We start from the raw sequence: 14,987 nt of genomic DNA on the forward strand, positions 1-14,987 counted from the left end.
CGCTGCTGGGCTGCCTGGCGGCCGCGCCGCCCCGCCGCGCAAGTAACGCCGCCGCGACGGCCGCGCCGCGAGGGAGGGAGGGAGGAGGCGGGCGGGCGGCTGCGAGCGCGGGGCGCGGGGATAATCCGCTTTCAGCCGCAGTTAGGCGAGACTCGGACACGCAGAGGCAGGCTGCTGATTCGGGGTCCTTGCCGAAGAGACTGCTGTTAGCATCGGTGGCTTTGGGAGGAGGTGCTACATTGCACCTACAGGGAGCGCTTACAGAGTAGGAGTCTAAGGCCAAGAACTTCATTCCTCCCACACTCTCCTCCTTATTCTCTTTCTCAATATGTTGAAGCATATGTGGTTCATATTGTCACATCCTCACCTGGGGCCTCTGCAAAATGTTTTGCAAAAAAAACCTGCAAAAAAAGCAGACGCCTGTATTGTTTCACATCTCAGAGGAAACCCACATAAAGGGTAGGTAGAATAGTGTTTCATATGCTGAATTATTAGAATATATTTTGTAAGTATATATTTGCATATTTTTTTTTAAATGGCTATGCAACTATTTACTAACTTTACAGAGAACCCCTCTAGGTGTGGACATGAATGGCAGGAAGTGTTTTAACACCCACTCAGACTGTGCTATATATAAATATGAATTAATGTATGCATGTTGATTCTATTTTTTTGTAATTGTTCCTTGTACAGGAGTATTCATGTTCCAGTTCCATTGCATTATATTATTATTATTGCCACAAAACTTGTAATCATCTTCTTTTATATGCTTCGCCCAAGCAAATGGTATCTTTTAGATAGTTACATTAGTTTATATATTTTGCTTTAAAAATGTTACCCTGAATAATTATTTTTCAGGATAATTTCTTCCAAAAAGTGAACTTCTCTCTGTTCTACTATTTTGTAAGACTTCAAATCCACAAATACATCTGAGCACTTTTCTGTTTAAAAACAGCAATCCTAGTTCTAATATCTGCCTTGGGAATGTTGATATGGTGCATCCTTTGCAGTCAGTATGTACAAGAAAAAACATGTTCAAGACCAGAGTGAGCACTTATTAGCAAGTATTTGTTTATCTGTAGTCGTTTGCCAGATCCTGGCCTTTAGACAGCAGAAGATATAACCTGATAAATTATCTGTGCCTGAGGAATTGAGTTGCCAGTCCTGCTGCTCTTCCCTTGTTTGGGTGGCTTTTTTTCTCTTCTTTACTCCAGCTTGGACCCAGAAGTCCTCACTGTTCCTTGACTGCTCCATAATGCTGGCCTTGCCCAAGAGCAGGTGGAAAATCATTTTGCAGCCCATCTCTGCAGACAGATGGGAACAGGGATATGAGCAGGCTATTGAACTCAGCAGAAGTTCAGGTGGCCAGCAGGAACCAATTGCATATCTCTTTGTGGAAAAACTCTTCACTGACAACAGGTTCCCGTGTTTTTTAACAATTTCTCTGTTCAGAGTACCTGTTACCTGACCCAATTTGTGGCAGTCTCATTATACAAATCCCAATGTGTCTGGAGGTAAGTGCCACTAGGTGCAAAAGTGCAGTTCTCTGACATATGGCCCTATGATCTGCCTAAACGAGTTTAAATTTTTTTATGTGGGTACACCTGAACTAACCACGCTCCTCCAAAGACAAGCCTCCACAAACAGAATTATCACTTCAAATAAATGATAAATTCTGTTGTAACAAACTAACCTGAGTTTTCCATTTTGTCAGAATATTTTGTGACTGCAGTGGATGAAGAAGTTGCAAGTCAATAGTAGCATGTTTCAATTTATTTTTACTATATGTCTTTCCATACTTTAATGTACCCGCGTGATAGGCAGAGCTGATAGGTAAGCTTGCCCTGTAAGTAAGCTTCCTTAACACCTTCAAGTGTCAGACCCTGTTTTCAGCTGCTTGTTATTCTGCCAAGCTGGACTCACTGGCCTGAAAATTGCCGTTGTTAGACTCGGGCAAAATTCTTTTGCAGCATTTCAACACAATTGGTGCTAGCCATTTTGAGACTGAAGTTTGAAAGAACTGCTTATATCAGCATATATATATATATATATATATATATATATATAAATATATATATATATATATAAAAATTCTGGACAAGAAAATCCTGATTTCAGTGGAAAATATAGCGGCTTTTCTCTTTAATGCATTTTATTTGAGGGGGTTTGCTCTGCAGGGGTAACTTTCTCACAGAGAACACAATGTACATTTGCTGTGTGTATTTTCATAAAAATGTTGGTTATATTTGTTTCCACTGTTGCTAGAGTTAGACAACACATCAGTCACACAGTCAGGTAAGAATATTTTAATGGATATTACTGATGATGGCAGTTAATTTCAGTTGTTTTCAATCAACATGAGATTTCAGAGTAATAGCTATGGAAATATTAGCATACTTCTGAAGAAGAAAAAATATATGAAGAGCTGGGTGACATTTAAAAGCAATGATGTGCACAATAATAAGAAATGTATAATCTGATCTTTGTTAGGATTTATAACCCTATTACAAGTGAGTACAGTCAGCTATTTTAGAGATCTATCAAATGATGTTTTAATTAAACTGTAGAGGAAAAGAAAATAAAGACTTGTCTCATGTCTAACTTGATTTATTAATCGAAAAGGTAACAGATACTAATTGTTTCAGGAGTGATTCAGTTACAGAGGAAAAAAATAACCTAATAAGGGTGCTGTATGAAAGGAAGAATTCCAGTAAAAAATAGAAGACAGGAAGAAACTTTCACCATGGTTTGTAAACTGCTTGTGCTGAAGCTTGCTTGGAAAACATTTCAGTAACACCCGTGGCTGACCTCTGGTTCTTCAAGAGCTTTTCTTCAAATTCCCCTGAGGGATCCATTCTCGCTAAGGTCAACTTGTATGGACATGAATAGCCTACGGGCTATTCCAAGCAGCTCAGAAGCRTAGTGGTGGCATAGTCAATCCCACTGACTTCCATCTACACTTAGAGGACAGAAGATAAAGCAGTTGTTACCTGCTTGAGTTGCCTAAAGCCATATCAGATTAAATCTTCAGTCTTTGAAAGACTGTAGGATTGTCATACTTTGCTTGAAAGAGATGAAGATTCTTGTTCTGCTAGGGCATCTTCTCCATTTAAAGGAGGGGACTTATCTGATTTTGAAACCATCTCAGTTATGGCTATCAGAACAATGATATGAAAGAATTTAGTAGATATCACATTATTACACTGTTTTAACCCAAATCAGCGACGTAGTTACACCATGCAAAATATGGGACAGATATAAAAAAAACTGGAAGCAGTAATTTAGTATTACACTAATAATATTCAAAATGTCAGATTATAGTGCTTTGCTTATGCTTTTTAAAAAATTAATTGATGGCATGGTAGAGGCAAGAATTAAAGTTAGCTGTATCATTCAATGTAACATGAAATTCCATTTATAGCATCAGTTGGTATCCTTGTAAGCTTTTTAAAAAGTCAGGCATAAACACACACACACACACACACACACACACACACACACACACCATTTATTTATCTACACACATCCTACTACTTTATTTGCCCAACTTTCACTTCCCAAGCACATTCTTGACAGAGAATGGCCATTCATTACATTTGACATTGTCTGCAGATATTCCATTAGCCAGAACTTTTACTGTTACTGTCTTTAACACAGCATCAGTCAGCTTGGTTTCTCAAGATCAGTCTTGGGGATTCTGGTGTTCTGCTCTATTTCTGAATGAGTCTGCTTTTTTAAAAACTATTGTTAAGGCTTTTTTCTGATTCAGATCACTGATTTAATCTACCAGCAGTTTTGTGATTTTGAAACTATGAAGGCTACTTTGACGTCCAAAAACGTGTTTATGTCAGTTATGCTTACCACAATTAGGCATGTCATTCAGGCAGATAATGATTTAACATGTAATAACTAAGTAGCTTCCTGTTTCCATGTTCACTTGTGCTATGATCTGCATTTATACATGCCGCTTACACATGCCTAGCTCCTCCGTTTGAGGAAATTCTTCATTTGATGGATAGGTTCCCTGTAAAGTAGTAGCCTATTTGCAGAAGACCTTTGGATAATCCTTATTCCTGCTGAAGTAAGATGTTTGATCCTCCTCTATACTGACACTCCGTTCTTATTATTATGTTTCATAAACATTAACGGAACTATAAAGTCAAAATCTGGAGAGTAAGTATTAGCATATCCCTTCCCGCTATGTTTATGTCTGGGGTAAATGCCTAACATGGTTATCAATTTGCATTTATTGTTCACTTAAACAAGAAAAAAGTTACCATATGATGAATTCTCTTAAATTTATAGAGCATTAACATATCTAGCTCTTTTTGTAACTAAGACRGACTTCAATTTATTCTTAAGTAAAAGAGGTCTCATGTAATATTGCAGTATCTTCAAATTTTCCAGTAAGAAATATTTAAAATTTTTTCTAACACATTTGTTAGACATTCATCTTAATATTCTCATTTCACAGTTCTTGAATGCCATCCTGGTGGACATCAGATCCTGAAGAGCCCTTATCGAAGTGTTGATTTTGATTCCTCTCACCTGCAGCAATCAGCTATTCAGGATTTAATATGTGACCATTCCCTAACACCAGGATGGTACCACTTTATGATTTTTGATAAGCCGGCTGAGATGCCAAGCAAGTGTGTGGAGGTATTGTTACACCTCATTTGTTTATGAGAAATAATACATATTTTTCTTAGAAAATTCTCAGTAAGATAGGTATAAAAAAAGAAGATAATTATGGAGACTGATATGGAGGGGTGCAAACCATCTTTATCTCTGTAAATACACAACTATTAAAAATATGTTAACTGGACAGTAAAGTCTTACAAATTATGGGCTGAAAATTTTTAAATTGAACGGGCTAGAGCAGAGCTCCTATAATATAATAAATTATACTGCTTTTAGAGCATTCAAAAACTGTCATTTGCAGTCACTGCTAAAGGTGATTTTTCTCAATGCTAGCACAGCAGCAATATCATGCTTTAAAACCACAACTATATGATGGTCAGTTAGTCCATTACTAAGGACATGCGAAAGCAGTATAAAGACTTGTAGCCACATGATGCCAATAATAAAGTGATCGCATAAGAGAGAAGAGATTAATCCTAAAATGACTTGAACTCACAGAGGTAACTGAAGATTAGTTTTCTTGTCATTTGCAAATCCCTGAAGACTCAAAAATTACTTGGAATATTTAATACCTTAGATTTGTAATGCTTGATTTTGGAGCTACTTCAACATCGCTGTAATAGATATATCTTAAGGAGATATGTCTTTACAATTTCCTATTTTAAAACATTTCCTTATTTAAAAAAAATCATTAGAATATTTTACCCGTGTTTTTTCTAATGAATGAAAGTGCATAAGAACAGAACACTTTTAACAGGAACACAAAACAGCTAAAACATACCACTAAAATTCAGTTGAGCTTACAGCAGCCCCCTCCCCCATTTTTAATCCCTAGAGCAGTATAAAGCCACTGAAGTTCGCAGGTAAATCCTATCTTTAATTTGCAGCTGAGTCCTGGCCTTGGAGGGCTGTGTCCCAGAGGCGAGGAAGGGCCGAGAAAGCTTGGCCTCGTGCTTGGGGGAACGCTGTGCTTTCGCTCCAGTTCGCGCCGCATTGCGGGCCGGTCCGTAACATGGCACGATTCGCATCTAGCGTCCCCAAGGAGTCTGGTGTGCTGCATGTGCAATTTGTTGTGCAATAGCAGCAGTGTCGCAGAACTCTTCAAGTCCTCTTATCCAGGCTATTATACTGTAAAAAACTGCATTTCCTGAAGGACTTTCAGTTGGTTTAATACAAACTAACTAACTACTTCTATTTTCTCAGCGTGGATACTATACATGCAAAGAACCAGCAAGGTCAACTAGGGAATAATGTGACATTTTCACCAGATGTTTTCCAAAGCACAGGCTGGACTAACAACGTATCCATTCAGATCATCCGGGAAAGTTTTAAAAATCCGACCTAAGTACGAAGTGTTTAGTAAATTACCTGATARAGCTAGTCCACCACCCAAATACAGAAGACTCTAGATAACATAGCTGGAAGGATGGAGCACAGCAACAGCTTAATATAGCATTAATGGTTTTCTGCTGTTTTTCTCTGGTGCTTCAGATGAACCACTGTGGTACTCAGGCGCCTGTCTGGTTGTCCCTGCGGGAGCGCGAATCCATGCCTCAGCCTGGTGAGATCAAGCAGTTAACAGCTTGTGCAACCTGGCGGTTTTTCTTCAGCACTTTGAGAGACTGCTGTCTTTTCCGAATCCCCGTCAGTGTGAGAAACTGTGGAGATTTCTTTGTTTACCTCCTACAGCCCACCCAAGGGTGCATGGGCTATTGTGCTGAAGGTGAGAAAATGCATGCTCCAACTCAGTGAAATGTCTGTGTTTATTAGTAAGTGTTTGTCAAGTTTTCTGATGTTCTTACGTTAACCTTCTAAAAAGAAGTCTATTACATTCCCGGTAGGTGCTCTCTGATGTTTGCTCATTTTAAAGTTAGTTCAAAAATAGCTAAAAACAACAGCATAAAAGCTATAATGTATATATTTTAAGTTACATTTTGTAAGACATTTTGCTGAACATAAACATTTCAAAATAGCTATGTGTACTAAAATTTTCTGTAATCCCGACTTATAATATTGATACAATACAACAATAACGTGATGTGGAAAGGTGTATTCACACCATCCACTTCTAGTTTATATTTGGCACTCAAGTACTGTTCAACGCCCAGGAACATAGGAATTTAAATTTCTGACATAGTCAGGTAGGGACAGAAGACACATTTAGAAATGAAAATTCAGAGTACTTAGGCTGACACTCAGACTCTGTGAATATTCATTGGTGAGATATAATTATGTGTCAGAGTAAATTTTGTTTAAGAACTTGACCAAACTATATGCATATCAGTTATTGTTTAGCTTCATTAGGAATATCTTTTTTACTGTAATTCTTCTATCTTCTTTTTGGAGAGTATGCACATTGTTGCTAGAAGCAAATGCAAAGTGGAAATACTCTACTGATACACATTTTGTTAGGGCTATGGGAAAGAACTGCAGGAAAATTCTCTTAACAGTGCCTTCAGATGTCTTGGCCCTGTGTGCTGCAAAAGCATGTTGCTATTCACAGCCCAAAACTTCAAGATTTTATTACTTATGCCACACATTTTAGATAATTTAGGGAAGGCAATATTAAACTCTTACAATTATAATTATTAAAAAGCAACAAAGCAGAGCAACATAGTATATCACACGTGGAAATATTGCAAGTATTTCCACCAGTAGTGTGTTATATGGGCTAGTGAGAAACTCCTATTATGCTAAGTCATGTCCTTTATTAGTGACTATTTGTAAATTTAATTTGTGTCTCACAACCATAATAAAATAAAACTTTGCCTTTAAAGCATATTTACTAGAATTGAAATTATAAGGATGGACAGTTGTTTTCCTAAAACAGTGTTTTCTTAAAGTTAATTATAGTGTATATAAATCTTTTATTATCAAAACATGCACTTTTTGCCTGTAAAAAAAAATGCAGGTACATTGATTCACAAAATGAATTAACTGCTATGATGAACTTTTTTTTTCAGCAAGGAAAAAATAAGTTATTGAAAACCTAGTCAGTTCTTCTAGTTAAAATTTTTTAACTGGTGTCACTCACTGAATTTGTAAGGATGTTTAAGCATAATATACTCTTTATTTTTGTTATTAAATATTGGAAAGTATTTCCTGTGTTCAGCTAAACTCGGAACCAATTTTCTTTTTCCAATTGAAAATAATGAAAGGAAAATACATGTAAATCCCAGAACCCCCTTGCACTAGGCACTGTCTGCAGATTTTAAAAAAATAAACTTTTTTGTAAGCTATTAAATTTCTTAGTCCTTAATTATTGTAAAGTATGCAGTACATATCTACTGATGCTGTGAGGGAAGAGGAGGAACATCCCAAAGGCTTCCTGGTTTTGTTACTTAAAGTGGGAACCCAGTTTCCAAAACATGTTAGGTCAAATTCACAGCAATCAAAAACACAGTTCCTCTTCGACAATGTATGGAAAGCCCCAAAAAGTGAGCAACTTAAAGCTCCAGTGAAAATACTTTTTTTACCGCTGGAATTAAAAGAATGGAGCACAGACTCATTTAGCTCTTGCTGGTTAGTGGTAGTGAAATACATTCTCAGCTGGCCTTGTTCTTCCCTGTCCTTATCACCAGCTTATCACCCAAAGTCCAGCCCAGGGCCACACATGAAGGTGAAGACTAATATTTTAAGGAAACAAATATTCCTTGAGGGACCCTATCGGGGAGCCACATTCCTTGTGCAGCATTTTGTGGATGGTCTCATTTTAGCCACTGTAGCCTTGATACATAAGAGTCCCTACCCTGATTCAGTCAATCTTGGGTTTATTGCTCTGTAAGAGTAGCAGAATTTGGCCTCATGTTGTCAGCAAAACTATCAGTGTGTTCTGGTGTGTTATTAACCCATCATTATATCCTTAGAATCTCCAAGGGTTTATTAAAAGGAAAAAAAGCCAGAAATGGGGCATTTCTGCATGGAAGTGACTGAAGCAATGAAGAGCTCCTCCACAACAGGACTTTGCATTTGCTTGTTTGATGGGTTCATGAAGAGGAAAAAGGATATAAAAACCATAGTTAGAGATCTAGCAATTTTTACTGCCTCAAAATGATGTAGATGAGAAGCAGCCGTAACTCTGGGTTGGCTCTTGTGAATGCTGTAAATCTGAAACATATTTTGAGTTTAAAAGCCCTTTCTGAGATGATTTCTCATGCTAAGTTCTTTGTGCTTTTGTGCTTCTCTTTCTATCAAGATTAAACTATGTGCTGTGTTTTCTCTTTAGTACTTGATAGCTGTAAACACTTTGTGCAGATTTTCAAACAGTCTCTTCTGTATGCGCTGAGGAATACAGATGTGGTATCACTAGAGTGTGGAACATCCAAACCTCTTGTTAGAGAATGGGTTTTTCAGTGCTGCCGCCCTTTTACTGAGTTTGAGAAGACTGAGTAACCTCTTCTTACTCCTGTTCCAAATGCATTTGGTATTTTCATGTTTAATCAAAGTTATACTTTTTTGTAATAACATTCAAAGTAGCAAACAATAGCAGATCACAAGTACTTTTTCTTAGGTCCCTTGGAAAGATGATCTTTCAAAATAGTTTTGCACTGAATTTGGCTGTCTTGGGTCACAGTTAGTGAATAATCACTCAGATATGGATTTTGGGGAGAAAAAATACCTAAGATAATCAAGATAATATTTTAATTCCTTCTTATTCACTAGCAAAAGCCTCTAGGTTTTGGCTGGGTTAAATCTGTAGTAAAAGATGCAGAGATGGTAAGATGTTCTGTACCCTTGCTCCTAAATACAGCTAATTTACTTGTGATTTCCAGTTTAAGGTTTTGTACTGACTCCTGTCGTAATTGTATATGAATGGTATTACAAGATTTCTTCTGTTCTGGTAATTTACACTTCAATTAGTGTCTTGTGATATTTGGCATAATTTTAACATGGGGCAGTATTTTAGGAGCCTTGGTAAGTAATTAATCTGTATGGATATGAATATATCACTTAAGAACAATTTAGAGCTGTTGCATATGCAAAGCCACAGACCTGTGGTCCTGGGGGAGTAGAAATTCAAGGCATCTATAGCAGTAAGTATTTCCTTTTGATATTTCGGGATTCTCTTTGCATCCATGACCCAATGACTTCAACATTTAGTCATATTTTGTCTTGAATAAAAAATGGTCATGTTATCAACAGTATTGCCTGATCTTCTGCAGGATGAGCAGTTTAGAAATAATTTCCAATCTGGGATTACAAATGTGGTTTCTGAGCATAATGCTCAGAATAAATGTTAAAATGTAATTTTAATAATGCTGATTTACAAATTACTTTGATTTGCAGATTCATTTTATATTTAACTCCCACAGAATCATACTGTTGCCAATTCTTTTCCTCTTCTTTATAAGTGGAGAAAATACTATTCCGTCGCACAAATTCCTTTACATGTTTCTCTCTCCTCTCTGGTAAGACGATTCATTGCATTTTATTCCCTCAGTTTTTTCCCCTTTTCAGCGTCTTCCTGTGGGCTAAAATATGCTGATAAAGAGATTTTTCTCATGTTAATAATTAATACAAGGAAAATAACTTTTTCACTGATTCTCTTAATTACATAAGAATTATATATATGGAAAAGGTAAATATTATTAGTTTATTAACTGACAAAGTATATGTCAATATTATTTCATCCAATAATGTTTTTGCACAGAATAAAAAACACAAACTACACTTTTGTTTGACTAGGTAAACTGGCTCCTTCATCATCTGCATCTGTGTCACCACCACTACCAGCTACCCCTGAAGTTGTAGCAGAGTGGATCAAAGGCAGCATATACCTAAGGTGTACCTTTGGCATTCCTTCTGCAAACAGCTCAGTTGGATTTATTGTAGCTTGGTCCAGACTTTCTCCTGAAGGTATCAAAGAAGAACTGAAATGTGAGACAGCAGTTCATACATTCTCACTTTTAGAACTAGATGGCATAAACCTGAAGCTTGGAGACAGAGTATGTTAAAAATAATTATAATCTCTTTGTATCTTTGTAAACATGTTATATTCCCTCCATAGGCATTTTATCTATTGACATATGATTTCATAATGCTGAGTAGGTATTAACAGTTGTTAGAGACAGGGTCCCAGCACCTTTCCACATAATATTTCTTGGCAGAAAAATTATGCCTCCAGGTGTTATTTACATCAACAGTGCCCGTATGAATGTGGAAACATCACAGGATGTATCAGTAGTAACCACTGCCATTAAAGTTTTGAGACTCGCAGTCTCAGTAATGTAGCATGCCTGCAGTAGATAAATGTTTATTCAAGTTGCATCATCTTCACCTTCTACTGTGATTTTATTTGATACTGTAAATTAAGAAGACTTTGGATGCAACTGCATCTAAGTGAGAGCTTATAAGAGCTAGCTGTTGTAAGAAGCTGTGTTGTTGATCCAGTAAATAACTCTTCCCCTGAATCAATAACGAACTACTTCTTGACCATGATGTTCAGAGGTTTAAGTTCTCTTGAATAATATTTAAATGGTTTAATCTCCACCATTAAAAGCAATGGAAGTAATTCCGTTAACTTAAGTGGTAGCCGACTCAAGATCTAGGATCATGTGGTAATGCTGAGAAGCTTAAGCACTGAAAAAACGATAGACTTTCTACCTGTACATACCAAAATGCAGGTTAATATTTCCTGGCCAAAAAAAAAGCATGTAATTTTATTTTTAATACCCAGTTTGCTTCTGTTTTCCTAAGTTGTTTTATCTTGGTAATGCACTGGGACTCGGGCCAAAGGCAGGCTGCTTGGACAGCTTATAGACAACAATAGTAACTGCTAGTCCTCAAAAATCCTTCAGAGCATTTGTGAATAGTTGTCTGACAATGTTAGCTCAGTGTCAAAAAGAAAGGAACACAGAATGAAGGCGTGAACTACATGCTGCTGCTATAAATTCTTGATTTGCCCAAAATCTCAAATATCACGTGTATCATCACTGTATCTCAAAAAGGGTATAGCAAAAGAAATGGAAAAAAGAGTGACTAGTGGCATGTGACTGGCTCAGTGTGAAGGGAGATTACAGTAAACTTCCTCAGTTTGAAAAGGAGATTGTCCAGCCCCATAATACCAGGAAAAGGTATAGTAAGAAGAGGAGGAGTAGGGGCTGGTTGTTTTGTGTAATATAAGATCTAAAAGGCAACAAACATAAAACACACAAAAATAAGTATATAACACGTAATTAAAGAATAGAATACATTTCCAGAAGATGTTAGGGCCCAGAAATGGTTCAGAAGCGATTAGTCAAATCCATGGAGGTCTGGGTGCTTGCTAAACGTGATGATCTGTATGCAGCCTTTAGTTCAGGATGGCTCTGAAGCACTGACAGAGTATGCCAGGAAAAGGTCTTTGTGTACTTGATCCATTTCTGTATTTTCCATAAGCACCACCACTGACAAGTGATAACTTCTGGTGAAGACTGGCCTTGATGAATCCCTTAAGCTGACCCATTATGGCTGTTTTTTGTGTTCACAGAAGGACTCCAAGCCAAAAGTATATTCTATTGTGTTGTTTTTGTTCTACAGGTTTACTGTAGCAGTTCTACTTTTCTCTTGGAGGAACCCAATATAAAAAGCTCTCCTGTTGAGAGTGAGGAATTTTTTGCTGGCATTAAGGTAATTTGAAAAGAAAACAATATCTTTATTGTAGCAGGAATCTTTGAGTATTACTGCAGCTAACATATAAATATTAATAGATTTTCTGTGGGTGCATTAAAACATTTACATCAGTAAACGTTTTGCAATTATTATGTGTTCCACAGTGATAAAATCATGTAGGATGCTGAATGAAAGTAAGCTGGAATCACAACAGCCACAGAAAACAGTTGGGCCTCTGACTAGAAGGCACTCAAGATGTATTCTGAATTAACAGAGCGTATACTTGGCTGTAGTGAACTTAGATTTGTCAAGCTTTGGGGGAGTCAAAGCTATTGCTGTGTTGCCCCATCTACTCAAGATGCAGGAAGACTGAATCATCAGCTCACACAAATTATAATGGCGCAGTGAATGCCCTGACCTCAGGGCCTGGTCAAGCTAATTGTTCTGTAAATTTAATTGCTTCTGCCTTTCTGGCATGATTTTGGCCCATGCCCGCTGGCGCTCCCAGAAGACGCTCGGGCCTGGATTGCAGGATAGCCTTGGCGAGCGAGTATTCCCAGCTGACCATGGGGATGAGGGAAGGCTGAGGCCAACCTGTTTTGGGGTTAGACAGTGGAATTGGGGAAAGTTTAATCACATAGACATGAGCTGTGCCATGCTGTTCGGTCAGAAACCAGGTCCAAACTCATTTTAATTCCTACTATGGATGTAGCTCTATGGGCCCACTTAGCAGCCAGGAAAAGGCCCTCAATCCCAGAAAGATGCATGCACGTGATTACATATTAGGAATTATACTGTTGACTTGAGTGATGATTCACCATTCATAAAGTTAAGTGTGAGCTTATATTTCTGCAGGATCAAGGCCCAAATTAGTCTCATGTACGTGAAATTCTGCAGAATTCCGTAGTACAACACCTGATTGCATTATTTTCCCTTTCACATGGTGAGGCTGTCTTGAGAGATTCGCCCAATATACAATGCTCAGTTGCAGGCCCCTGTATTTTGGTTCCTCATTGCATTTCTGATTATATGTCTATTGTAAATTTACAGAGTGGGTTTCCAGAGAAAATACTGTGCTTTTAAATTCTTTCAGAACATTGTTGCCCATAGGTAGCTTATTTATTTTTTGCAGACAATACAGCAATTTGCTGTATTGTATTTTATTCTCCAGGAGTTATCCAGAGAACACATTTTGTGTTAATGGGGTTCGATAATTCCTTACCTTTCTAGCAAGCCTGTACAGTTGCCTTTTCCTTGCCCCATATTCTCACCCTTCCAAGACTCTTGCCACAGTGTCCTCATCTTCTCCCCAGTGTGCCTCTGCTCTTCAGCCCATCCTAATAAGCCTCATCAAGTAGAGTGGGCCATGCACCATGCCATTCCTTGTCTTCAGTTTTCTATACCTCACTCCTGATGTGTCTTGCTGGTTAGTAAGCAGTACTACGGTTCACCCAAAAGTTTGTATTTTAAGTACGATTTCTTCTGTGCTAGATATATCCAGAAACATATAGTATATCGGAAGATGAGAAGGAATACAGACTGGCAATAGAAAGTAGAATTCCTATTCCTTGTCCTGAATTTGGACAGCTTGAAAATGACTGCAAAATTTCACTAACATTAAATACTGTTGACCAAGGTAAGTATATCCTGGGGTTTATTACATTTTGTACATTTAATATGTTTTTCTAAATATTCTCTTTGGTCTGCTTCTCTGGGAAAGCTGGTACATTATAAAATATTTAAGAAAATATTAGAACAAAATATTCACAGGCTGAATACACTGCTGTTGACAGTACTGGCGGACACATCCATAATCCATTACTTAGCCGTGTGTACATAATTTCAGTACCTGAAGTTAGCAGGTGTTTTTGGCAGCTATGGATTATCAGAGCCATTTTTTGTTGAATTGAATAGACAAAATTGAATGCTGTAGTATTTGCAAAGTTTAGAATTTAGTTCAGTTATTGCCCAATTGTATTGGTTGTAAGTATTGTATATGCAGTCATGAAATCCTCATTTTTTTTTACTGTTATTATTCTCTTTTATAGTCCCTTGTGAAGAACAGGTCCTGTGAACTCCAGGAGGAGCTTTGCCTATGCAGACAACCATTTTTATGTTGTATCAGCAAGACTATTATGATTTTCATTYGACACTGAAAAATTCAAAACCATTTCTCTGTGTCTGTGTGTGTGTGTATACAAAGATTTAGAGAGGGGGTTTTGCATGACCAAAACCCAGTAAAATACATAATTATTTTCATTTATAGACAGAAAAATCTTTCTTATTTGTAAATAACTTAGTATTTATACTGACAGTATTATAGGAATATGTGACTTGTTTAGAGGAAAACTCACTAATGATGTGTTTTCATTAAAACAGGTGAAGAACAGTTAGGTTTAAACTTGGCTCTTTCTTCTTGTCATGTGGATCTTCTCCAGAAACCCTGCAATAATGGAATTTGTAGTCAAGCTGTAAGTTATTTCACTGCTGTGACAGACTTTATGCAGGATGGAGACAGAATTACCAGGATTGTGGTGGAACCTATATCCAGTGATAATTTCCTGTGGAATGGCTATGCTCCAGAAAGCACACAGGTTGGAAACCTTCTAACTCTGTAAAACCAGCAAGCCAAAAATGTGGCTGATGTAAACGAAGCTCCTATTTCAAGTGTGACATACTGAGTCACACCAAGATTTCTAGTGTTCAGTATCCATTGTTTTATTTCCATTCAAATCCTGCGTTTTTATTTGAATTAA

The 14,987-nt window shown here is 37.3% G+C and overlaps 1 protein-coding gene across 1 annotated transcript in view; it reads left to right on the forward strand.

The window, feature by feature from the left end:
- Nucleotides 1-4,599: 4,599 nt before the first annotated feature.
- The window catches only part of VWDE (von Willebrand factor D and EGF domains), a 34,768-nt gene continuing 24,380 nt past the window's right edge, over nt 4,600-14,987 (forward strand). The window contains 7 exon segments of the mRNA XM_026077885.1: nt 4,600-4,659; nt 6,133-6,364; nt 9,609-9,674; nt 10,327-10,586; nt 12,160-12,249; nt 13,723-13,867; nt 14,611-14,825. Of these exon segments, the coding sequence (XP_025933670.1) occupies nt 4,615-4,659; nt 6,133-6,364; nt 9,609-9,674; nt 10,327-10,586; nt 12,160-12,249; nt 13,723-13,867; nt 14,611-14,825 (1,053 nt within the window). The 5' untranslated portion in view covers nt 4,600-4,614.

This window comes from Apteryx rowi, unplaced genomic scaffold, assembly GCF_003343035.1.
Source record: "Apteryx rowi isolate R43461 unplaced genomic scaffold, aptRow1 scaffold_465, whole genome shotgun sequence".
NCBI lineage: Eukaryota > Metazoa > Chordata > Aves > Apterygiformes > Apterygidae > Apteryx > Apteryx rowi.